The sequence below is a fragment of the Sylvia atricapilla genome, chromosome 1, assembly GCF_009819655.1.
Source record: "Sylvia atricapilla isolate bSylAtr1 chromosome 1, bSylAtr1.pri, whole genome shotgun sequence".
NCBI lineage: Eukaryota > Metazoa > Chordata > Aves > Passeriformes > Sylviidae > Sylvia > Sylvia atricapilla.
In genome coordinates this window covers 15,389,800-15,414,464 of record NC_089140.1, presented here as the reverse complement: position 1 = coordinate 15,414,464, position 24,665 = coordinate 15,389,800, and the positions used below count along the sequence as shown (strand labels likewise).

Sequence of the window (24,665 nt, the reverse complement as noted above, 5' to 3'; positions counted from 1 at the left end):
CATGTTTTCTTTAAGTCAGACACACTGAAAGTGAACCCTGAATATCCTGATCACTACAGTCAGTATAAATACTAAGAGGGCTCCCTCACACAGCTCTCCTCCAAGCAACTAGTTATCTAGAGATTCTGCACAAAGCACTAGAGCAAGTGGGTTATTCCCAGCATTTTTGCAGAAATTAATATCAGGACTGAAGTGCTCCATGTACACAAGTGCTGTGCAACACCCAGGCAGTCCATAAGGAATGTTGGGATGTAAGAAGGAGATTTTGCCAGACATACTTACCATCTATTACCAGAGTCCAAAATCCATCAACAACCACCTTCACCCTACTTCCCAATAACTAGAACGATGTCTGTAGTGTACCTGGACCGTGGTAAGGGGTGTTGGCCCAAATGCAGTTGCAGTCCCATGCTGTTTTTGAACATGAAGGAAGAATGACCACATCTCAAGGCACTGAGCTGGATTTATTCATTTCACCATATCAGTATCAAACTAGAAATCATCTGTTTAAGATCATGTGTTAGAGGAGCAACATTAAATAACAGACATGAAAAAGAGACTGTGCTTCAGAAAAGATTCAGTGTACAACATACACAGTATGCCATTTAACAAAAATGCTTATAAACAGTCATCCTAAACATCAGAAAGAGTTTTATAAAAGTTTACGTTCTCATCCCATGGGATGTACAGGACTATGCAGTTTACATAGTTTTACTATCATCCAAAACATCATGTTTCAAATGTATGAGGCACAGCAAGAAAATATAATTCCATTTCCATAGGAACATAAACACTGCTTGTCACTAATGACACGCTTTCCAAACCATAGCACTCACAGAAATTATACATGTGTACAATTTTAAAGTATTAAAAAGCAAGAGTTTGGAGCCTGCCCACTATTACCAATAGGGAATAACATTTGATCTACCCTTGAAAACTATCATAGATACCCTTGCAGTAGTTGTAACTCAGGGAATTGGAGTAACTGTCATACTTGTCAGGGCCAACTTGCCGTGCAAATCTCAAAGCTAACTGATCCTACCGGAGAAAGATTCTCTTGACCCATAGAGAAGGGGATAGCCTCCTGCTTAGCTCCCACTGCTCAGGGAAGATGCAAAGTGAAAACACATCTGTAAGCAAGTGATAATCTGACTCCACAGACAGCTGATAGAAATTAGCTCATTTTATGGGAAGCCCTGATTCTCATGAAGAATGACTAGAGACTGACCAAGTCTTAAAGACAGAACAAGACTGAACCAGTCTTTTATGGGTTAAATAAAGGAATTTTTTGCGGGGGGGGGGGGGGGGGGGGGGGGGGGGGAGAGGTGGGGGGTGGCAGGAAGGTTTTCTCTAAGGACAGCTCAGAGATACTCAATCTTACTTACAGTCCATATGCTCAGTTATATTACATTTTTTCCCGACATTACTTGCAAGCATATATTTTAAGTTTTACAAAAGTGCAAGGCCCAGCACAGGAAGATATCCTGGATTAACACATTCCCAGCAATGTTCTTTTTGCCATCTTCTTGTTGTCAACCAGCAGACACAAACATCACTGCATGGGATCAGCTTATCAGAGCCCCTAAGGGTTTAGCTTAATCATCTGTGCAATTAAACACTATTCACATTTGACAGCCTATAATGGCAATAGTTTTATGTACAAATTGGAAAATCAAGTCTTAAAATCAAGTTTTAAGAGGTAGAGGTCCATTCCTGACGCAGCAATATAAAATGTTACTGAGTCAGTCATATTCTAAGGCTGGTGGTCCCCTAACAATATTGAAGTAACCAGCAAGAGCTCCAAGGTCTATGTACAGTGATCTTTGTCTCTTTAGCAGGTCTGACTCTTCCATGCTCCCATTACACAATGAGGAATCTAAAAAAAAAAAACCAGAGAAACCATGTCATGACTGCACAAATAGCTGTATCAGTTAATTTTCATGTTTGTAATTATTGTGGAATATTTGGCCTGTTATTTTATCTTATTACTCTGTGGTTTAGAAAATGTTTAAGTCCAACGTAAGTCAAACCTCAAATAAATTAAACTCTAACAAACCAACCCACAACTTTAGGACAAAGGGAAGCAGTTTGCAACTGAAAACAGCAAGTGTGTTGAACTACTTAAAAAAAAGTCTCCATCAGCTGGGACAGCTAGGCAGAACTTTCTCATCCTCTGAGCTATAGTGCTAAAGGAGAGTTTGTTGCAAGAAAAAACCTGCTAAGTTTCTGCCATCTGAGAATTCTACTTCCTCATAGGGAAATTTTCAACTAAACACATGACATCATCTTTGTCTGGGTGTGACAATAGAGAATGAATACAAGACCATCAGTTTCAGAATTTTTATTCCTTTTAAATCAAGATCTGAAAAGACAGATCTAGTTTGCAATGGCAGAATTCCCCTGAATACTTGTATAATGAGTGTCTTGGAATCTCAAGACCTATAATAAAGTCCAAGTTTAATGGTCAAATATTCTTTTCATTTTCAAAATAATTGATTCAGATGGTCTGAGCTGGTCAAAGGATTATGCACCCCCAAGGCAAAATCCAGAAGGTACAGTGCCATCCTAAATTTAAAAGCTGTGACTGATTCTTTCGGTGAATTTGTTGCAACAATTATGCATTACAGTGCCCAAAACTTTGCACAGATATCTTTCAAAATATTTATCCCAGTTAAATAAACCACTTGTCTGGGAAGAGTCTTTCAAAGCCTTTTGTCAGAACCCTCCTAATGTATTTGGTAAGCAGAAGAAAAGCATTTTGAAGCCTGTTGGCAGGTTGTTGGCACTAAATCTTGCTTGGGCTTGAAAGGGCTGTTTCCTACCTAGTTTGTGTATTATCCTTCATTAAGCACTTACTAATGCACAAGGGCAACAGCATTCTATCCCACAGTAATTTTTAGTTTTAAAACAAAAGGCTTGTACTGCTGACACTCAGCAACATTAATTATGGTTTAAGTGTGTGTTTTTTTTCCTTAGAAAGACAAAAAGTGTTGGATTTGCTGGTGGTTTTTGGACTTTGTCATTGTTTACAAATCAAGAGTGTCTATAAAACATCTCTAGTACAATGGCAAATTGAGTCAATTTGGGACAACAATCTTTACTTCATGAAGTGCCCTGGATGATTGCCACTGCTTTTCTGATAGCCATTCCTTGCAGAGCCTTACAGAATTCAGGCTAATTCCTCCCCATGGGAGCCAAGGGCATTTTACAGATCACCTAATGACCTCGGGTCTGATCTCATGTGATTGGGATTCTCACCGGTCCCTTTCCAGATGTGTTTTGAGTTTCCTTGGTTCCTTACCACTCATTGAAATCAAGATTTGACACGAAGTGAAGTCCATAAAGTACGAGGCAAGTGAGCCTTATCCCATTACCTGTAATATTTTCTGGCAGCTGCAGATCCTTCCTGGCCAGCAGTCTTTTCCTTTCAAACAACGCCGAGTCCAGGCTCTGGCACCGCGGCTGCTCTTCCGGGGGTGGGTGTAAGGCTTCGTGTTTCAGTAAGTCCGCTGCAGACAGCCTGTGATTAGGATTCCTGTCCAGAGCAGCTTCTAGCAATTCTCTCATGGAAGTGCTACAGTCCTCAGCAATATCCTCTAAGGGGGGAGCTTGCTTGTGTATCTGTTGGAGTGAAAAAAGACCATGGAAACAGTTATTCCAAAAACAGTGGAAGAGGAAGTCAGGGAAAACCACGAGTGGTCTGGGAATTCCCCAGTTAGGACTCATCACCTCCCTAAGTAGGGCTGGTCAAGTAGAACAGAACATGCAACTACACAAAATCCTAGAATTACGCAAAATCTCATTTTTAAAAATCAGATTTTATAACAAATTCTAAAACTCAAAAAAACTTCAAGTGAGCCTAAAATCCAGTCCAATGCAAATTCACCAAATTTCTGTACCCCACTAGAAGAATCTAGGAATCAAATCTGCCAAGGCTCCAGTTTTTATCTGCAACTTCTAAGGAAAACAGACAAGTAGAAGACAGATGGGCTTGTTTCAATCAAGTCTCACATTGATCTAACCCTGTCCTTCCAGTAACCCAAGGCCTGTAAATTGAAACACGAATCACAGAGACAACTCCAGCTCAGTCTCTGTCTTCCCCTAAATAACCAAAACCCACTTCTCTCCCTCCCACCTCTGAAGCAAAAAGGATGATATCATCTCTCTGACAAATATTTTGATAGTTTTTATATGACAGGAGCTTTCCCAATAAGAGCAGAGGAAACCCTCCAACTGATACTGAGCTGGCTCTGCTAAGGACACTTACAATATAGAGGTAGGACGGATATGCAGAACGAGGGTATCTGTTCACCCAGGGCGGGATGCCTGTTTGCATATGAATGATAGTAGCTCCCATGCTGTAGATGTCTGCTTTTGTCGTGTGGCCTCTGCAAAGGATAACTTCAGGGCTCATGTAAATCTGTGAAAAGCAGTTAAAAAAAAAAAAAGAAAAGATTACTTCACAGGGAAAACAACAACCAAAGATGACTTAATGACAGTTTGTGATCCTGGAAACTCCCCTCTGAGGGGATGCATCCCACTAGTACCTGCAAGCATCATTTGGGAAATCAAATAGTTCTGTGCTGCATATTAGTACAGCCAAAGAGACAGTACCTGGACAAACTCATATTTCAGGCTTGCCTTCCTCAGACGGGCCACAGGTCAGTGCCTATAGGCCTTAGCTGAGCTGTGAGAGGCTGAGGTTCAAGCCATGGCTCTGCCTTGTTCAGATGAGTAGCTGAAGCCTCATCCCTCCACAGCAAAAGGAGGTGCCTGAATTGCCAGGTTTTTTTGTGAGGCACTGCTGGGACTGCTCCCTTCTGCTTTAACAATGCCTGGGCATGAGCTAAAGAGAGAGGGTGAACTGTACTGACAGCCCCCCACATGGGGGTAGGAGTCCACTCCTCAGACCCCGTCACACAGAATACTACACAACCCATCTGAGCAGAACTCTGTCATCTTTACTCTTTTTACCTCTTCCTTCTTATCCAGTAACCTGCATGTTTGGAGCTTTATACTGAGAAATGGGATTATGAGGAACAAGCTAGGTCTAGGCAATGCATAAATTAAAACTTAGGTGCCCTTTCCACCAGATTACCCCCAGACCAGTTATGAAGACAAGAATCCCTCTTCTGACCTTTTTCCAAACAAAAATTTTAATCCTTCTTGATGGAAACCAAAATAGTTTCCATCCAAACATTTCAGTGAAACATTTGAATTTGCCAAGAGTCTGAAGAAGGATCTTGGAAGCTCCTGCCAGCAACTGGCAGCTCAGAGTGCAGCTGGAGGAGAACCAGACAGGCAGGATGCAGGAGGCACACCCTGCACAGCTCTGCCACCACCACTGGCCAGGGCAGCAGGTTTCAACACCACATGGGCACAGCCCACAGCACACACCAGGTTAGCAAGCTACCAGATTTGCTTCTGGTTTCTGCTTTTCCCTCACCCAATTTCCCTCTAAAGGATTCAAACAAACTTTAATTAGTTCAAGTCATACTGACACAAAGAATCACATTAAAAGCCATTAACTGACACAAGGGCAGGAAGTTAACTCATCACCACGTGGTTTGACTGCTTATTACCACAGATTGAGAACGGCTGTAGGGATCACGCAAATTCCAAGGAATTGTTCCCAGTAAACTACGTCCCATATCTGCAAATAGATTTTGTGATTGGAAGTGCGTGCAAAGCCTCAGCAGGTGTCTGCAGCTGCTACTGTCTTATCCATTGCTTTCCTCAGGGCTAAGAGAGAATCAGTGCATCTCCGCCCTCCACCTTTAAGTCTCATAAGGAGGAAAGAACAGAAGTTCTAATTTTGCAAAAAGAAGTCTTTGGCAAATACAGTGCAACTTGAGTGAAATCTACATAAGCAAAAAGCAGCTGCCTTCAAAAAAAAAATGCTGGCACAAGATCCTGTCTGCAGTTAAGGTGAGAAAATGGTCAAGATGCACCTTAACTGCACAGGGACAAAATCCAGAAATGAGCTCCAAAGCTCTGATTTCAGACTGGTCTAAGAGTCTGCTGTCACCAAAGCAGACAGCTCAAGCCATGGATAACTTCCCGCTCTCATTCCTTCTGACTGGTGGGCTGGCACTTGCCTGCCAGTCAGACCAGTGTCACAGCCCAGCTAAGACCCAGTCGTTTCTTCATGCTGCAGTAGTTTTAGTTTAGCATTCCTGAAAATGAATCATACCTTCCACATTCAATAAACTTTAGCAGACAACTTTCTACCCTCAAATGGTTGTAACTGAAGCTTACATATTTTAACGAAGTGACAAAAGCATAAAAAAAGTGTAGCAACTGCCTAGAAAAAGTATTTCCTGTAGAGCAGTTTCATAACAACCACAGTTTAATGCTCTGCATGACTTGTACACAAAAGCAGGAACACCAGTTTTTTTCACACTACACCATCTAAACAAAATTTAACTATCTTTTAATCCTGTTGCCCAGAATTGTAACTACTCATTTTCATAAACACAAAGAAGATTCACTACATTCAGACTTTCTGTGCTGTAGAAGTGAATAAAAATCCTAACTCCCAGAGAACATGCACGGGACAAAGGTTACTCCACCTGCCACTTCCCTGAAGGACACAAGTCCCTGCCAATATCAGATGTAAGAGAAACCAGCCTGCTCACAGGCACAATGCTGCATGGCAGTGACAGAGCCCCAGCCAGGGGCTCCACAATTAGATGCAGGAACAGCAGGACAACTGCACTACTTCTTAAGGCTGCATAATACAGGGTGCAAAATTCAAAGAGGACTTTGGACAGTTAAGATCTTACTTGGAAAAAAAATCAAGAAAGCCAGACTACACAGGGCATTTGTGGGTAACAGGATTAGGCACTGTGGAGAGGAAGAGGCCTAGAATGAAGACTGTGAGCAGAAAAACATATAGAAGCATCAATAACAGTAGCCTGTAAGTCCTTCACCAGTATCTGAAAATCTCCTTTCCCAGTACTGTCTCTCCAACTTCACTTTGGGCTGCAGTGCTGCAGCAGGATTGCTGCTTCCCTGAGACAGCAAACACCAAATGTGGCCGTATTTCAGGGCTTGGGGGCATTATCAGCTTTCTGAGAACAGGACTGCAGGTGTTAAGAGTGTGTAGAATCACTTTCCTCCGACTAAACAAAGAACTAAGTGTCTTTCACTGGGCAAAGTGAAAACACTGAAGTGTTTTCACTTTTCACTTGTTCTTACTAATACAAACTTGGCCTGTCCTCCAAGACCCAGATCCTTACCAGTCTGTTCCACAATCATGGAAATTTCCTGTTTACACACATCTCCATCATTGGGAAATACCCTACCAACTCACACTCACCACTGTTCTTATTCTTATTAAAAGCACACAAAGCCCCAAACCAAGGTAAAAACCCCACAAAGCTCATACATGAAGTGCCAGAAAGCATGCTGCTTCCAGTTCAGCAAGCATTTTAAGCTCTTAACTCCCCTGACTAGAAAGACATCGAAAACAAATATTCAAGTGTTTTCTCAATAATCTTGAAAAAAATAAACAAACAAACCTGACTTTTTGTGAAATCTTGGTTTATCCTATCCCTCTAAAAAGTGAAATGGTTTTTGTCAGTTACACAAGGATCTCCTCTTTACACATGTGGAAGACTGTTAAAAGGGTAAGTGCCAACATTTCAGCTAAAGCATTCCCTGTAAACAATTTCCTCCAGCAATAGACCACAAATGCCACATCTGCAGCAGCTTAGTTGTTTGCCAAAACTCCAGCCCTGGAAACAACCGGGCAGGAATGCAGTCCAAGTGGTGTGCAAAATCTCAAAGTCACTGAGAACATTGAAAAGGACCCCACCTCCATCATTGTAATGTCTAAGCAATTTTACCAGATAATCATGAACCGTGCCCTGTACAACCTCTGAAGAACCAAAGGGTTACATGTAGATGAGGAACAGAGGTTAGAAGGGCTAAGGAATGAAAGCCAGACATCTGTAATTTCTGTGGTTTTGAAAGAGGAATCAAAGTACAGTGTTGAGCAGGTTACCCCAGTCCATACTGAGTATCTCAGACTAAATCTTTGCTAAGAGCAAAGAACAAATTCCTGTTTGAAGTGTCTCTGACCAGCTGCTGAAACACTGCAAACAACCCTCCTCAGAGTACTGTTTGACTTCAGTGAATAATTGCTAACAAATGGGACTGCAGAGAAAGTGACACAGCTTTCAATGCATTCCATTCAGCAAGTTGAAAATATAAATATAAGTGAGACTCTATTAATGTTTGTAACTTTTTAATAGGTTTTATAGTAAGTATTTTACCCATGCTTCTAACCCTCCAGCTTCAAATTTGAGTCTAAACACCACAACCATAGGACTAATGCAATGTAAGGGCTTTTGTCCCTTCAGCTTCTTACCTCTGTTCCTCTAAGATCTTTGGGATAGTAAATGTCTTCAGTCATCTGAACACTTAGGCCAAAATCCACCAAAACAGCCTTAGTTGACATAAAGACAATGTTGCTTGCTAAAAGAAAAACAAAAATCATTTAAGTGTCTGGCACATCTTGTATTTATTTTACAACACTCCTGTTTCATTCAGATGCTAGCCTGGAAAGAGAAAGAGATTAGCACAACCACTCTCTACAGCCAATATCCTTCTAGCCAAAATAGGTCTGGTAATGATTTGGTTCAATTTTAAATCATATCTTAAAAATCAAACTGGACTGGTTTATGTAAAAGAATCAATGCTTGGCCATTTTCTTAGCTTGAAATATAAAAAATACAAAGAGAGAGAGAAAAAGGCTAAGGGTAGAGGAGGAAGGCAGAAGACTGGTAGCACCACAGCACAGCACTCTGAAGATGTTTAATGGTCTCCAAGGTGGAGATCATTCTGGGCACCTCTGGCTATAAACACCAAAACTGTTGCTCACCAAGAGGTTTTTCTAGAGCAACAATTTAAATGAAGACAGAAACACAGAGTAACCAGGACCCCTCCACAGCAGCCACACCAGTCACCTGCCCTGGTCTATGAGGGCAGCTCAGTGTGGCAACAGGATAGACAATGGCTGTAAAAGTAATAGAAGACTAAGCATTTCAAACTCCCTCTAAACTGCAGCAGCATCTAGGAACTTAATTTACTTTCCTTCATAAAACTCTGCCTAAGGCACAACTTTGTACTCAGAGGCTTTGCTTGCAGCTGTATTTCTGATCAAAGATTTAAGAACGTAGTGCTCAGTGTGAACCTTGAGAAATTCTTGTTTGCTATTTCAGAAGATGTGGTAAAATGAAGTCTCCAAGTTACACAACATAAACACATTTCTCTTACAGGAAACTGTGGGCCATTTTCCGTCTTGACAGTGCCTACCATGACCACCCACTGGGAGGACAGACTTGATTTCAGCAGTGCTGATTCCTGAAGCAATGCTTCACACAGCTGCCCCCTTACCAGTGCTATAGACTCTGCAAATCTGTAATTTTAAGGACAACTTTGAAGATACAGATTTTAAACACCCCATAAGAGATGGTGCAAAGGGCCACAGTGCAGCAGGATCTGCTGCCTGTCTGGGACCGTACTCAGCCCCAGCTGCAGCTGAAGCTCCCCCCACCAAACAGCCTGATGGTTCAACTGCTCTCCAACCAAAAGTTATAATGAGTGGCAGCACTGAACACCTCCCCAGAACCAGAATGTCTTCCTCCCCTTCCTTGCTCAGGGCATTTTTTCCTCTCAATAAATCCTCATCTTCTGTATCAGCAGAACAGACTCAATTGCAGCTCAAAAGCAACAGACAGAGTGAGGAAGAAATCAGAGGTTTTGGGAATAGTCTTTTCTATTGATTCCACCTGGGGAGGGAAAACACACACTGCTCCCTGCATGGAGGCTGCCTTGCCAGGCGGTAGGCATGTCTCCATCTCAAGCCTGGACTACCCAGCTCACCCCAGGCACCAAACAGGCAGGAGCATGATCAGGGCTCACCCCAGGCACCTCTGGGCAACCACATCTGCCCCAGGCAACCTCTGCCTCATCACCTGCCCTGCATCCACCAACACAGGAAAAGGCTGGGAAAGGTGAAACACACTCATATCCACCACCTTCACAATGGGCTGGTTCTCCTATTCACTACATAGATGTAGTAGGCTTTGGGCTGGTTTGGTTTTTAGATCACTTAATTAATGTCTTTGCTACTGGCAATTAAAATAAACCCATAGGAAAGACTCTTACTACAAATGAGAAAGAAAAATTAAGGGAAAAAGTAATCAGTTTTGTAGCTGTCAGAATCTCAAAAGTTTACATCTAAAGTACTCACCCATACTAAATTTAAAAAACCCAATAAACTAAAAATACAAAACTGAGATAAAAATTTAGCAATTCCTAATAATCATCATCTGTGAACTACTGTAATGCTTCAGTCTGAATATTTCTACTTTAAACCCTCAAGTTTAGCTAAATAAACTCACAGAGATGAATCTATCTGTGGGCAGAGGTGGTAGAGAAACAGCATTTAATACTAACTTAAATGCAACACATTAAAATTGAATTTTAAAGCAATTTAATACTAGTGTATATAATTCAGGCTTCACATCAATATGTTTGGTTGTTTATATATGTTAATATCCTGATATTTTTAAAAGCAAACATATATATTAAAATTCGCTGTACTTGTTGAAAGAAAAAAAACAGCAAAAATTATGTATTTATTTCAAAAGTGTCTCAAACTGAGAAACACTTGTGTAGAAATGTAAAATCTAAAAGAAGGTGCGAGTCGAAGGTGAGCATGGAAACATTCAGAATGAATTTATGTTGAAAGCAGGAAACTTCTGGCTGAACATGGACTGATAATCTCACTCTTCAGGTTTTCATTTAAATTGAGTTGCTCATGAATAGCATAGGATCTTTGACTTTCTAATTACCCTCTTTGCTGGAGTGAATTGATAAATAGTGTAAGTAACTCTTACCTCCAGAACCTGACCTTGCCATTTGTTAAGCATTATCCATCCCTCCCACTCAGAGATGTAAGGCTGAGTGCCCCAGGTCAGTCCCAGGGAATCCCCCAGGGCCCCAGGCCAGCCAGAACCAGAAAGGACCCCCAGGAATCACACAGACGTACGTTTGATATCATGGTGGATAATCCTCTTTGAGTGGAGAAAGTCAAGTCCTTTGAGAATATGCTTTGTCACCCAAATTATTTCAAACTCTCTCATAGGACCACAGCTCTCCAGCTTTTCCATGACAGATCCTCCCTCTCCAGCTTCCATGAAGAGATGGATCGTCTCATCCCACAGAATAGCACCGTATAATTCAGCAATGTTTTCATGACGGAAACATGCCTGTATTTCAACATCTGACGGTTTGAACTGTTCCACTGGGACCTAGGACAGTGAAATAAAACCACAGTTATCCATTACAAAAACAAGTTATCCACGTGGACATTAATTATCCTATAGATTAACAGGAAAGGAGGAAGTATAGCACTTGTATCCACTTGTTAAAATACTAAGCTTTACTTTGCTCCTGTGACTTTTCTTTCTTTGCAGCTGAGAGACATCCTGTTAAAAGTTGAGAGATATTTTGGAATTAAGCCCAAATAAAAAATGCAATCTTCCAGAAAAAGCAATGTAGCAAGAGTTATTCCTGTTAAAATCCAGTGATTACGCAAAAGCTTTATGCAAACTTCCTGGTGAAGGAGATAAAATTCCCACTGCTTTTTCCATTAGCTTTGTGCACTCATCTGCACTACCAGAATTACCCACCCATCTGACAGGTGGCTCAGTGCTTGCAGTGCTCAGGCCCATTAGTGACCTCAATTCAGTCCTTATCAGCACTGGTTTATGGCTTACAAGAAATGAAACCTGCTTTGAAGGGAGCGCCAGCAGCACGATATTTCTTTAAAAAGTACTGATGGCAGATTGCTGAGACAATAAAAGCAGTGTTTGCTTACACACAGAAAAGCTACTACTGCTCTGTTTAGTCTTCTTCCCTTGGACTTGTGTCTGTGAAGCAAATAAGAGGCTCATTTATTTCAATGAGAAATACTGTTTGCATTTTCAGAAACATTAGGATACTTGAACTCTGCAGTGGGTTATGCAGGAGCAGCTAACAATCTGTCCCCATGTGGACACACTGGCTGCAGGGGAAGGACATACAGCTGCCTGCCCAAGTCTTTCACACACGGAATTAATACAGGTATTTATTCATGAGCTGAGGGATATAGAGAAATGTTCCAACTGCACTTTTACTGGCCCTGAATATTTACTACTCTATTCAAAATAGTATGCTAAAAGGCATAGCTGAAAGAAAATGTTGGCTTGCAAAAAAGTAGGGCAATACTCAGTAGTTCTTTTGAGGCATCTCACAACCTTAACTCTGTCAGTGGCCAAAACACAGTAAGATTGCACATACTGAGTTCTCAGGGACTTAATGGCACTGGAGTACAGAAAAGTGAAGTCTGAGCACCTCAGTTAAAGGACGAGAGCCTAAAACATCTGCAGCAGCAGAGTTTTGCTACCACCTTCAGCAGTAACAGGATCTCACACTGATGTTTTACCACAGCAGGACAAACAGAAAATCCACTCTGCACCACAGCCCATATGCCAGTTACATACAGTTCTAAATACTTTCAAAATGCTGAAACATTTGCACCTTTATAGCCAAAAAATTTAAACAAGCTAACAGAAGTGTGCATTTCCCCCACCTTGTTTAGGCCAACAAAAGCAAGATGTTCATCAGCCAACAGTGGAATGTGATGCAGACATATTTGAAAATATACTGTAAGTAATATGTTATACAATATTTGCTCAGAGATAACGCTACTGAACTAACATACCAGTTTGCATGCCATTCGTTTCTTGGTTTCTCTGTCTTGGGCTAAGTACACTTTCCCAAAAGCTCCCCGAGGAATAAAATCAGAACCAATATTCCTGTAAGTCAACTTCCATGGAAACAGGAGCACATCCGAGTCAATTTGATAGCGCCCGTTCTTGGGTGTGATCTGTGGAGTTAAATAAATAATAAAAACCACAGTGAAGTTAAAACTACTTCAAATCTAATTAATTTTATACATATAGTGGGGAAAAAAATATATCACTTATGTGAATGATGCACATGATCTGCTTAGCAGTCTTTATTTAGTAACACCAAATGAGAACAGCATGTGAGGTGTGGCATTCATTCACAGCCCAGGCATCCACGTTTCTCTCCAGTGACTAACTTATGAAGTGTAAGTTGCAATTAATTGTCTTGAAACAACAACAACAGCAGCTGGGTTAATGAAATTACCCACCTCTTGTTATTAGATTTACCTGCACATGTTTGTCCTTCCTGTAATCTGTTAACTTGTTATGCCGCATACCTGTTACTCACAGGTTATCTTATACAATATGAGCAAGAGTTTCAGCATTTCCTAATATCACATGTACTGCTAGTTTAATTTTCCAACTTGTATTGGAGTTTCTGCTGCTTATTAAAAGGTCAAAGAAGTCTGTCTTGATTTTACCAGCCACTTTCCTCTAGTTTAATACCATAGATTAAAAAACAAGAGTGGGAGTAACACTGCCTACCCTCTAGGTAGGTAATGTTGTGAACTTTGGTTCTTCTGTACCAGCAACTAGGCAACGAGGGGATTCAGGGCACCTAAGCCAGTATCTTGCTCTAAATCTTTCTCCCAAACAGTTCCCTCCCTCTGCACGTGACAGAGACCAAACGCCTAACTACAGCCATGTGAGTACTGCTTCATCTCTGATGTTGCTTCTTCAGTCTCCCAGCTACAAAATTAATAACATTCCCTATGAATATGCTTCTAATTATTTCAGCCAGTATCTGGAATATCCTTAATCTCCTTACTGCTACTTTATCAAGATTCTTGAAGAGATGTAAAATCACATAAAGGATATTTATCATTTCATGTCTGTCACAGGGTCTCAAATACTCAGCGCTTCAGCTACCCTTTTTAAGAATACACCATATCAGAAAGATTATTTGGTTTAGATTTCTATTTAAGATGTAACATATCATCTTTCATTCTTGATCTGCCTTCATGAGTGCTAAAATTGTCATTTGTGATTGGTACCTACATGAAATAAATTAATTCTTCTAAGTTCCTAAATCTGGGGAGGATAAATTCTTAACCTTTGGCCAAGGGGGCATAGGGGGCTGTCCTTTAATAAAAAGTATTCTGCTTAGGATAGAGAGAACAAGCCTTCCCTCTATTTACTAGACCCAGGGTAAAGCAATCTCTACATGTATAACAATCTGTACACCTTGCTTGCCTACTTCTGCATTTCAAAGGGTTGAGACTAATCCATATGGGTCACACCTTACCCTGGAAAGAAAAAGACACCGAGCAGAGTTGATTTGCAGAGCAAGACAGCAACAACCACTACACTATTCATGCTTTCAGGAGGCTTTTAGGACTAGTTCCTAGCCTCACCCTATGAACATTTGTCTGTGGCTGCAATGAATCATTCAGTTTGAAAAATCCAGCTTGTGCACTTCAAGACCCTTTGTGGTGCAAGCCACTGATGCAAGCAGTCAGTGAGGGTCACCAGGCAATCAGAAACACTTCTGATCCTAACCAAAATGCTGTAGATATTCACAGAGCAATGCACCTGCTGAAATGCATGCACAGGTAATGCCCTGTCTCCAACCCTCAGTTGCATAATGGGATCACGTGCACCTAATAGTCCTTGGTTCATACCAATTGTATGCATCTGTAGAACCAATATGCAAGCAAAACAACCATGAGTATGTAGAACAGTGTCTACCCTGAGTATAGGAAATATTTAATATTACTAAGTGTCATTTCAATGTTACAGAGTTGAAAAGTGATTGTTTTGCAATACTGGAATGCGCCCTCCAAATCAGAATAAAGCAATACCCTGAAAAACCAGTAAGCCTCAAGCAACCAGTGTCCACATATAAAATACATTACATGTGAAATATTTAAGATGATAGATGTAAAGCATCTTAAAAAAATACAGCAGCAACACCAACATACATGAATAGAATTCCATTGCAACACTGATCTTAAACAAAAGGTTGATGACACTAATATCCAGAGATGGTAGTAGAACACAATTTTAGGGAAAAATTAATACCTAAATATCTCACACATATATACTTAAATTTAGTGGTGTGAGATATTACATAATATTGTAACTCTGTAAATCACACTTGATAGTATGTGCTTTTTCTCTTCACATTACTACTTGTTGACATTTTGTGCAAATAGAGCAAATGTAGGAACTGTATCATTAGATCTTAGGTCTTTATTTTTGGGAGTTTGCATAATGAACGTGTTATTGCATGAACACAAGGTACTAGAAGGTTCTTACTATTTCCGAGACCTGTAAACCATCATAATTCATAGAATCATAGATAGGCTTTGGCTGGAAGGGATCTTAAAGATCACCTAGTTGCAATCCCCCTACTATGGAAATTGCAATGACTATGACCTAGTCATCCACTAGGTCAAGTTGCTCAGTGCCCCATCCAACCTGGCCTTGAACACTTCCAGGGATGGGTCATCCACAATTTCTCTGTACAGTCTGTTCCAGAGCCTTACCACTCTCAGAGTAAAGAAATCACTACACTTTTAGTTTAAAATCATTCAAGGAGGAATGATTGTCCTATTGATCCTTGTCCTATTACAACATACCCTTCCAAAATGTCACTCTCTGTCTTTTTAATACAAGTTCTGGTTCTTAAAAGCCCCATTTAAGTTCTGAAAGGACAAAACGAGTTGTAGATTTTGCTTTTTGACTGCTTGTCTCAAGTTTGTATTCAACACTGGGAAATGTTTTCTAACCTCCAGGGATACTAAGAGATAACAGAGTGGATCCGTCTGACCAACAGTCCTTTCTCCATTGCTGCCTGAGACTGCAGGGGCTAGACCTGATAGGCTCAGAGACCCTTCCAGCCCCAGGGCTGCGCAGGAAACCACAGCCTGTCACTCCTGGAAGTGATCTTTATTTAGAATCATTAAAAACTTCTAATTCCTAAAATCTGTGAAATGACAAGTAAAAGGAAAACAGACATACCATATTCAAGAGGATTCCAGATTCCTGTTGTCTGCATCCCTTGAATTGTTTTGCAGTGTTAGACACCTGATTTGCAAAAGCAAGCAGGTCTTCCACAGTCCCGTATTTGACCGAGGACATCAAAGAGACCTCCCTTTCACAAAACAGCAATGATTCTGCGCGTTCATCATTTTGATTTGCCTCTTCACACATTGTAATTAAGTTGTCTTCATAGACTGCAATGTCTTCACCTGGATAATGGTTTTCCATGATGGCTATCACCTCAGACATGTTTAGATCAGCAAGCAACAAGTCAATCTCCTCTTTGCTATCACTACCTGTGCTCATATACTCCATTACTGTCCACTTTGCAAAATCACTCCTGGAAAAAAAAAGAAACTAACTTGAAAACACTTTTCACCAAAATTTGTTTTAGCAAAATAAGAATGAAAACGAGTTATCAGAGTGATCAGCAGCTCATCATTATATATTTATATTTAAAATTAATAGCTTGTATTACGAAGAAAATAATAATTAGGATCCTGGGTAAAGACAAAATGGAAAAATATTTGCTAGTGAAATTTACTTAGAAGTTATTAATTAACCTCCCCTGTCACTCCTCTCAGAATTTACTATGATAAAGCTTCCCCTAGAAGGAACAGGTACAGTAAGAATACACCACTGTGATAGATATGCAAAAATGAAGGAGCACCCTCAATACAAACAAAGGAATTCATTGTTTGGAAAAGAACGACAGAGAGATATTAACACTCTCAATTAGTTTATGTCTAAGGTAATTGAAAATTAGCTTATGTCTGTATTGACAATTTACATGATGTATTCAGAAAGAAGGAAAGGTCACAAAGCAAGGTCATTCCACTAGTAACATCTGTTAGTATCATTGTATGAAGCACAACTGTCACCACTTGAGATACAAAAGCCATAATTTTTTTTGCAAATAACTGGTCAGAACTAGACTTGAACTGAATTTTTCACCCTTTTAGAAGAAAGTCAGAAACTGAGCTATCATAAGAGCAATGGGCTTTTGAAGCCGTTTCCAGCAGTTTGTTCTGTTCCCACTAATCCTAACAATAACTTTTTAGGTTACTATTGCAACTATTTTGCTGGAATGGATTTACAGCAAGCTGGATTCAACTTCCCCAAAAGTTCCTTTTTATTTCAGAGAGTTACATATTCCAGTTAAAAACATAGCATGGTCAGTCATTAAAATACTGACACAAATAGTTTCCAACACATAAATGTCTAGAGCACTTACCTTGTATTTAACCTGATTACATCACTCAAAACCATTTAAGAACATCTCAATAGAATCCCTGAAGTCATCACGTTTTTCTGAACCCGTATTTACCACTGATGATAATTTCACAGTGTTCTGTGGCAGTCTATTAAAAAAAAGCAAAACAAGTAAAGCCATTGCATACCAGCTCAAGCAGAAGGACTGGTTTGTACTCATATAGATCATTTGCTTCATGGAAAGAAGAGCTAGTAATCACAAGGTTGAGATAACAGGGGATTTTTCTACAGAAAAAGATGACAACTCAAGAAAGAATCAAGCTACTGTATCATCCAGATTTCCAAGTAGTAGTGAAAAATAGTTTTTCCATGGTTAGGTCCTGAGATTTATTCTGTCTCATGTCTGCTTAAGCAAATAGCAGGACCTCCTTTTCCTTTACCAGAACTGACTACAGCATGCCCTCTTTAGAGAGCTCTCATTTCCCTTTTTGTAATCCACTGCACCATCTATTTTGGGCAAAAGATAACAACTAGGCAAAAAAGATACTTAAAAAAAAAAAAAAAAGCAGAAAACAAAACCTTATCTCAAGGACAGGCAGCAGACTCAGTCCCCTGAGGCCATGGAGCAATGCATTTACCCAGGTACAGTTTCTGGGTACGATCACTATCTTTCTTACCCTCACCACAAGGACGTAGAAGCTTTGTGGCACATATTTCTCATGGGTTAGAGTATTTACGTCAGCTCTAATGTGCAGAAAACCAAGCAAAATGACGTGTCTGCGTTGGCAGAGAAATCAGACCACGTGCTGAAAATTCAAAAGGCAGGACAGGACAGCAGATGCACTGTCAGAAAAGGCAAACAGAGTGCCTGTTCCTTTTCAAACTCAGACCCAAACTCTGTGAGTGATAGTGGCAGAGCAGTACCTCTGTTCCCCCAAGACAAGCACAGAGACTTTCACCAGCACTCTCTATCAGTTCATCCAGCCCTAATCAACCCACATCCCCAGCATTAGGGCAGCCAAGTTGCAAACTTTGTGGTCACTAGCACTACTTGATTGAGGAGGCCCAGGCTTTGTACCCTGGGTGCTCAGAGAGGTTACAAAAAGGAAAAAGATGCTGTAGGTGTTTTCTAGCCCCCATCACCTCAACTTGCTCCATGACCAAGCTATAGGCAATTAACAAAGCCTGAACATGATTACTTTTTAATAGAAATGAGATTTCTATTTTTCCCCAGAGCAGGACTTCTATTCATTGTAGGGTTTTTTTTTTTTTGTTTTGTTTTTTTCCTTTTTTTTGTTGTTGTTGTTGTTGTTGTTGTTGTTGTTGTTGTTGTTGTTGTTGTTTGTTTTTATGCTGCTGAATTAATGGGATTCAAAAGAAAAGCAACAGTGCTGTCATAAAACGAACCAAGAGACCTCATGTGTAAAGTCAGGTAGTTACAAACTAGTCCTGAGGGATTTTCTGAAGAAAAACATGCACCTTTAGATGCACTGGTCTTTTGTGGGTAAAGACAAATACATACCACAGTTAAACTAATCTATTCTCTGACAGGAATCTCACACACAAAGCATCTGTACAAATTAGACCAAAAGTAGCTTTCTGGAAGTGCTAGCTCTGCTCTGTTCCTCAATATGTTACCAAACTAGAGCATAATACTAATAATACTCTTGGCAGTTTCACTACTATCCAAAAAGCTCTGAATAACATGAAGAAGTGATTATAATTGCATATTCTCAGTTCTGTGCTTTTGGTGCTTGAGAAAAGCTGCAAACCCTTCACCTTTACAACTACTTGAAAAGAAGAGGTAGTGAAGTGGGAGCTGGTCTCTTATCTCAAATAACAAGTGATGGGACAAGGGGAAATGGCCTCAACTTGTGCCAGGAGAGGCTGGATATTAGGAAAAATTTCTTCACTGAAAGAGTTGTCAAACACTGGAACAGGCTGCCAAGGGAAGTGGTGGAATCACCACCCCGGAGGAGGATTTAAAAGACATACATGTAGACATGACACAGTTTAGTGGTGGGCTTGATAGTGCTGGGTTGGACTTAATAATTTTTCCAACCTAAATGATTTTATTTTTCCTTATATCTAGCAAACTTTAAGCACTAAACACTTACACAATAAAAGCAGTGTCTAGACTATAAAAAATGATTTTTAAAATTATGCAGCAATTTAGTATTATATTTCCCCTACAGGCCAAAAATAAAAGGTCCATTTTCCAGTGGGGAATTCATTCTTCCTATTTATCCTTAAAATCCTGTACTAGTATCAGTGGTGGACACTCATGTAGTATTCAAAATCATCCTATATAATCTAGGTTCATGAAAAAATGACACCACTAAGTATGCTTTACTTAGATTCTCAGCTAAAAAACTGGGTTTACCTGCAGTGGAAAAATAAAACTTCATACAAACACTTAGGTCAGTTGCCAAAGCACAAGACTCTTTCTCCAGTTTTGCCAATATTTCAACATCATCACATGAGTAATTTGTAAGTCAAAGGTTTATTTCTCTATTCTCTGCGTAGCTTTTCAACCCCTTCTGCCTAAGAAGTGTGCTGCCAGAGACCATCCTTATATCCATCATATTAAAAAAGAGTAACTGGATATCAGACTGCTGAGCCCCTATGGGATTTCTTGTGTGTCGAGGATCAACAATGGAAAAATTTGAATAAAATCTACAATAAAAACAGAATTTAAAAACCAAAACCACACAGACAAAAACCCTCAACATCCCTCTCCCCCCCCCCCCCCCCCCCAAAAAAAAAAGCTAGCCACAAACTGCATAGAATGGCTCAACACAATCATACACCCATAATAAAGATCTCTTCTGCTGTTTTTAGAGAATAATCTTCTGGTCTATGCTACAAGTGACTGCTCACTAGAAATGAAAAAAGTCCTTATTTACTTTTAAGAAAACTTATCGACAGACCTTGAAAAACACAAACCCTCTGAAAAAAACAACTTCTACTGTTAAAGAAACAAGAAATATCAACAATTTCAATTTCGACATCATTTCACGGATTCACTTGAAATAAGAAAATCCGCGTCTCCCGCAGCGCTGGCAGCAGCAGAGCGCAGCCCCAGCCCCCCTTCCTGCCCTGCAGCCCTCGGGGACAGCGCAGGTGCCGCAGCCCCGGCGGCTCCCCCGGCACACCACGCAGCTCCGGAGGCCGAGGGCAGCCGGGGACCTGGCCGGGACAGCGCTGCGGCCCCAGCCGGGGACCCGAGCCGCCTCCCCGCGGCAGCGCAGCCCCGCTCCGCTCCGCTCCATCCCGCCAGGGCTCCCCCTGCCCTGCCGCCCTGCTCACCCGCGGGGCGCCGGAGAGCCCGCGCCGCCCGTCCGCCCGCAGCCGCGCCGCTCCGCCGGGTCCCGCGGGGAGCTCCGGGGGCGGGGAGGGGCGCAGGTAGCACCGCCCGCCCCTGGCCGAGGGCGGGGGACCGGGGCGGCTCCGCTCCCGGTTTCTATTTCGGTTTCCCGGCAGCAGCAAGCGCGGCGCTGTCCTAACCCGGCCTCAAGCCCGGCCAGCGATCGCCTGCTGCTCCGGCGGTGGCATCGCGCGGCGGCAATGGCTTGTCCCCGGCGGTGGCATCGGTAAACCCCTTTCCCACCACCTCATGCTTCCGTGGGCGCCTAGAGGGCGTCCACCAGCGTCCTAAGAGTTTAAACATTATCTGAATCAAACTTCAGCTGACACGCGGATGGAATTTAGGACAACAATGTGAAGAATTTGTTAGTGGCAGTAGTATTAAAATACTCCGGGACACAGTAGTGTGAGTTGGGTAGTTGCTAAAATTGGACAAGACTTTATTTCTTATCCAGAAGGAAGTAATTCTTGCAAAAAACTGTGCTGACCAAAAGCTCATCTTCAGTCAGTTCGTTTTTAAGGAGACAAGTAGCAAACAAAAACCTTTACAAAGTAGCAAACCTTTAACAAAACCAGCTGCCACAGCACTAGGAGCTGATGAGTTGAATTTGTCTCAAGGTGTCGAGAGACACAAGATGGATTTTTGGTTCATTATCTGCAGTGTAATGACTATTTGCTTACTGAAGTCAATGGCAAAACTATTGTCTTGGTCTGAAAGACAGATATCTACTAGGGAAGGACAGGGCCTCCCTAGGGATGGAGAATTCATATATCCTCCCTCCAAATTATTATAATTTAGAAAATTAAAGGGGGTTTTAGGCAGAGGTATGGGAATAGGAATAACAGTTCTTTACTAGTATGTATAACAAAGCAAACAAAACTAAAATATAAAAAATAAAAAGAAGCAGTAACCTCGAGGGGCTTTGTGAAACAGACGGGACCGTCCGATCTCTTGGGTGTCCGAGAGCATCAGGCTGGAAAGCTGGAAAATCCCGAGCTGGTGGATAATCAGAAGCTCCGCGGTGATAGCTGGAACTGCAGGAGTGTCCCGGCAGGGCAGGGGGTGCAGGGCCACAGAGTAGCAAAAAGCCCCACAGCAGTGCCGAAGAAACGGCGGTGGCGGGACAGGGCCGGCCCAGCAGGGCAGGGGGAGGCGAGCACACAGTGCCGGGGCACACGGGCAGACGGCGGTGGATTTTCTCAGGACAGGACCCGGTGGGGACAGCGAGCTCCTCCCGCAGCAAGCAGCAGCCTGGCCGTCCTCCCTGATGCCCAGAGCAAGACAGAGCAGCTGCCCCCGGCCCTGTCCTTATCTCCGCCTCCTGACTTTTGGCCACCTCTCTGTTTTGGTAAAACACCCTTAAGCACCCAGTATTTAGTCTCCTAGCAACTAATGGGGAAAGATTCTACAAGTTAAAAAAACCAAAAAATACCCCGACTCCCTTGTTTAAAAGGTTTAAGTTTGCTACCTCTCCTGGGGCATCCAAAATTGTCCAAAGTATGTAAGAAATGACATTCTGAAATGCTCAAGGGTTTAGACTCACTATAGGATTTTCTTTTCCTTAGCATCATAACTGTGTATATTGAACTCTGCTAGCAGGGTTAACCTTTGCTCATTCACGGTTTCTTTTCCAGTCTATACAGATGTTAAATACATTGGCAAGCCTCCATAAGGAAATAGTGTCTTTTTAGTTGAGTTTGACCTTGTTGAATTGCACCACCCAGTGCATTTGCTAAAAAAAAATCTGTAAAAAAAAAAAAAAAAAAAAAAAGAAAAAAGAAAAAAAAAAAAAAAAAAGAGAGAGAGAGTAATGATTGAAGAATAAATTAGACTATAGGAGAGGCCATACCAAGGAGAGGGTGGAATTGGCAGCACCTTGAAAGTGGGAGGTTAAGGAGGCTAAGTAACACATCCTTAACGTGCAGCAGCTCTCACGCTAGGACACTTTGAGTATCGTCTTTCAGGAACTTGCTTGCGCTATTAGTTTTTCCAAACCCACAATTAATTTTAATGAAACCCTTTTCTATTTTTAGACCAGCTTCAAAGAGGGAAAGAGGAGGAGTTCCTCTCTCCACATCAATGAATTTAGGCAGGACAAGTCTTAGGATTCCAGAGGAAACTCACCATGGAGAGATGGAGGAAACACAAGTTTGTACTCCATGGCATGCGTAAGTAGGATATAAATTGAAATGCTCTGTTTTAAAAGCAATCTACTCTCTGTCTTAATGATCATCCTAGAATATAAAACCAAAATAATTAGGTCATAGCCATTACTTACAGACCCTGGCTTACTGGGAGGCTGCCAAGAGTATATAGAGCACTGCACTGAAGACCTACTAACACACAAAGTGCCCTAACATACACTACAGATGTGCCCACAAGTTTTACATAAATGACTGTTTTAAAAAATATTTTCTTCAGTACATGCCTGGGGAACCATGCTGCAGACCAATGACTGTTTGCTGAGAGCCCTGCAGCTCTCTGCCTCAATCATCTCATTTCTGATCACACATGCTGCCTTCACTGCCATAACTCGGGCTTCACAGCCCTGGCCCAGGACCAGACAAAAAGAATCACAAAATTAGTTAGGCTGGAAAAGACCTCAGAGATCATCAAGTCCAACCTATAACCAAACACTACTATGTCAACTAGAATATGGCAATGAGTGCCATGTCCAGCATTTCCTTAAATATCTCTAGGATCAGTGACTCCACCATCTGCCTGGCCAGCCCATTACAATGTCTAATTCCCCCTTCTGTGAAGAAATTCTTCCTAATGTCCAGTCTAAAACTACCCTGGCCCATCCTAAGACTATGTCCTCTTGTGCCTGAAAGAAGAGGCTGACCCCCCTGGCTACAACCTCCTTTTCTTCACGCTAAACTCCAGCTCCCTCACCCATTCCTCATATGGCTCATTCTCCAGACCCTTTCTCAGCTCTGTTGCCCTTCCCTGGACTCACTCCAGCACCTCAGTGTCCTTCCTGAATTGAGAAGCCCACAACTGGACACCACACACAAGGTGTGGCCTCACTAGTGCCAAGTACACTTCCCTAGTCCCACTGGATAACACTGCTGATACAGGCCAAAGGTTTTACTTCCCCTTTTTAAGTGGTCAGTCTGCCAAAACCTACGTTAGACCCCCATCACCTTGGCCATCTGACCCTTCAGGTTCACTCCCAAGCCCACCCTCACCCTCCTGGCCTTGGCTGGCAGGGCTCAGCCGGGGGTGACAGCCAGCCCTGCCTGGGCTGCTGGGTGTTTCCTCACACAGGGCAGGTGCTGCTCACACCCACGCCTCAGGCCTGAGCGTGGAGCTCACAGAATCACACAATATGCCGAGTTGAAAGGGACCCACAAGGATCGTTGAAGTCCAACTCCTGGCGCTCTGCACAATGTCAAGAACACACCATCAGCCTGAGAACGCTGGCCAAAAGTTTTTTTAACTCTCAGGCGTCCTGCTATGACTGCTTCCCCGGGGGGTCTGTTCCAGTGTACAACCACCCTCTGGGTAAAGAATATTTTCCTAATATTCAGCCTAAACCTCCCATGACACAACTTCCGACCATTCCCTCGGATTCTGTCACTGGTCACCACACAGAAGGGATCAGTGCCCATCCCTCCTCCTCTCATCAGGAACTGTTGACTTCTATGAGGTCTCCCCTCCATCTTCTCCAGGCTGAACAGTACAAGTCATCTCAACTGCTCCTTTTAAGTCTTCCCATCAAGGCTCTTCAACATCTTTGTTGCCCTCCTTTGGATGCTCACTAAAAGCTTTAAATCCCTCTTACATTCTGGTGCCCAAAACTGCACACAGGCCTCAAGGCCCTGAGGCCGCCCCAGCGTAAAGCAGAGAGGAACAATTCCCTCCCTTGCCAGGCTCCAGGGCACGGCTGGCCTTCCCGGCTGCCAGCCACGCCGCTGAGAGCAGTTTGTCCCTCTGCCCGCAGCAGGCAGCTGTCCGCACCCTGGGCTGGCCGGTTAGGTTTGCTCCCTGTCACCAGAGCGCCCAAAGGAGCCAGGTATCACCAGGCATCACCAGCCCCTCGCAGCGCCCGGGGCCGCTCCGCGCACTCGGAG

General features: G+C 42.2%; 1 protein-coding gene across 1 annotated transcript; it reads right to left on the bottom strand.

Annotated features, from left to right (window-relative positions):
- Positions 1–1,310: 1,310 nt before the first annotated feature.
- On the bottom strand, positions 1,311–20,589 carry MAP3K8 (mitogen-activated protein kinase kinase kinase 8). Its single transcript, XM_066315560.1, has 9 exons — positions 20,532–20,589; positions 17,245–17,371; positions 15,990–16,350; positions 12,779–12,943; positions 11,063–11,324; positions 8,375–8,481; positions 4,268–4,420; positions 3,375–3,621; positions 1,311–1,876 (listed from the first exon to the last, which is right to left on the bottom strand). The coding sequence occupies exons 2-9, from the start codon at positions 17,277–17,279 to the stop codon at positions 1,743–1,745; spliced, it is 1,464 nt and encodes a 487-aa protein (XP_066171657.1). The 5' UTR covers positions 17,280–17,371; positions 20,532–20,589; the 3' UTR covers positions 1,311–1,742.
- Between the last annotated feature and the right edge of the window lie 4,076 nt (positions 20,590–24,665).

Excerpts from the sequence above, each read along its gene's own strand:
- MAP3K8 (XM_066315560.1), bottom strand. The coding sequence starts at position 17,279 with ATGGTTTTGAGTGATGTAATCAGGTTAAATACAAG. Across the intron at positions 8,482-11,062 it reads TATCCACCATGATATCAAAC|CAAGCAACATTGTCTTTATG; the intron begins GTACGTCTGTGT and ends TTTTTCTTTTAG. Across the intron at positions 1,877-3,374 it reads GCTGCCAGAAAATATTACAG|ATTCCTCATTGTGTAATGGG; the intron begins GTAATGGGATAA and ends TTTTTTTTTTAG.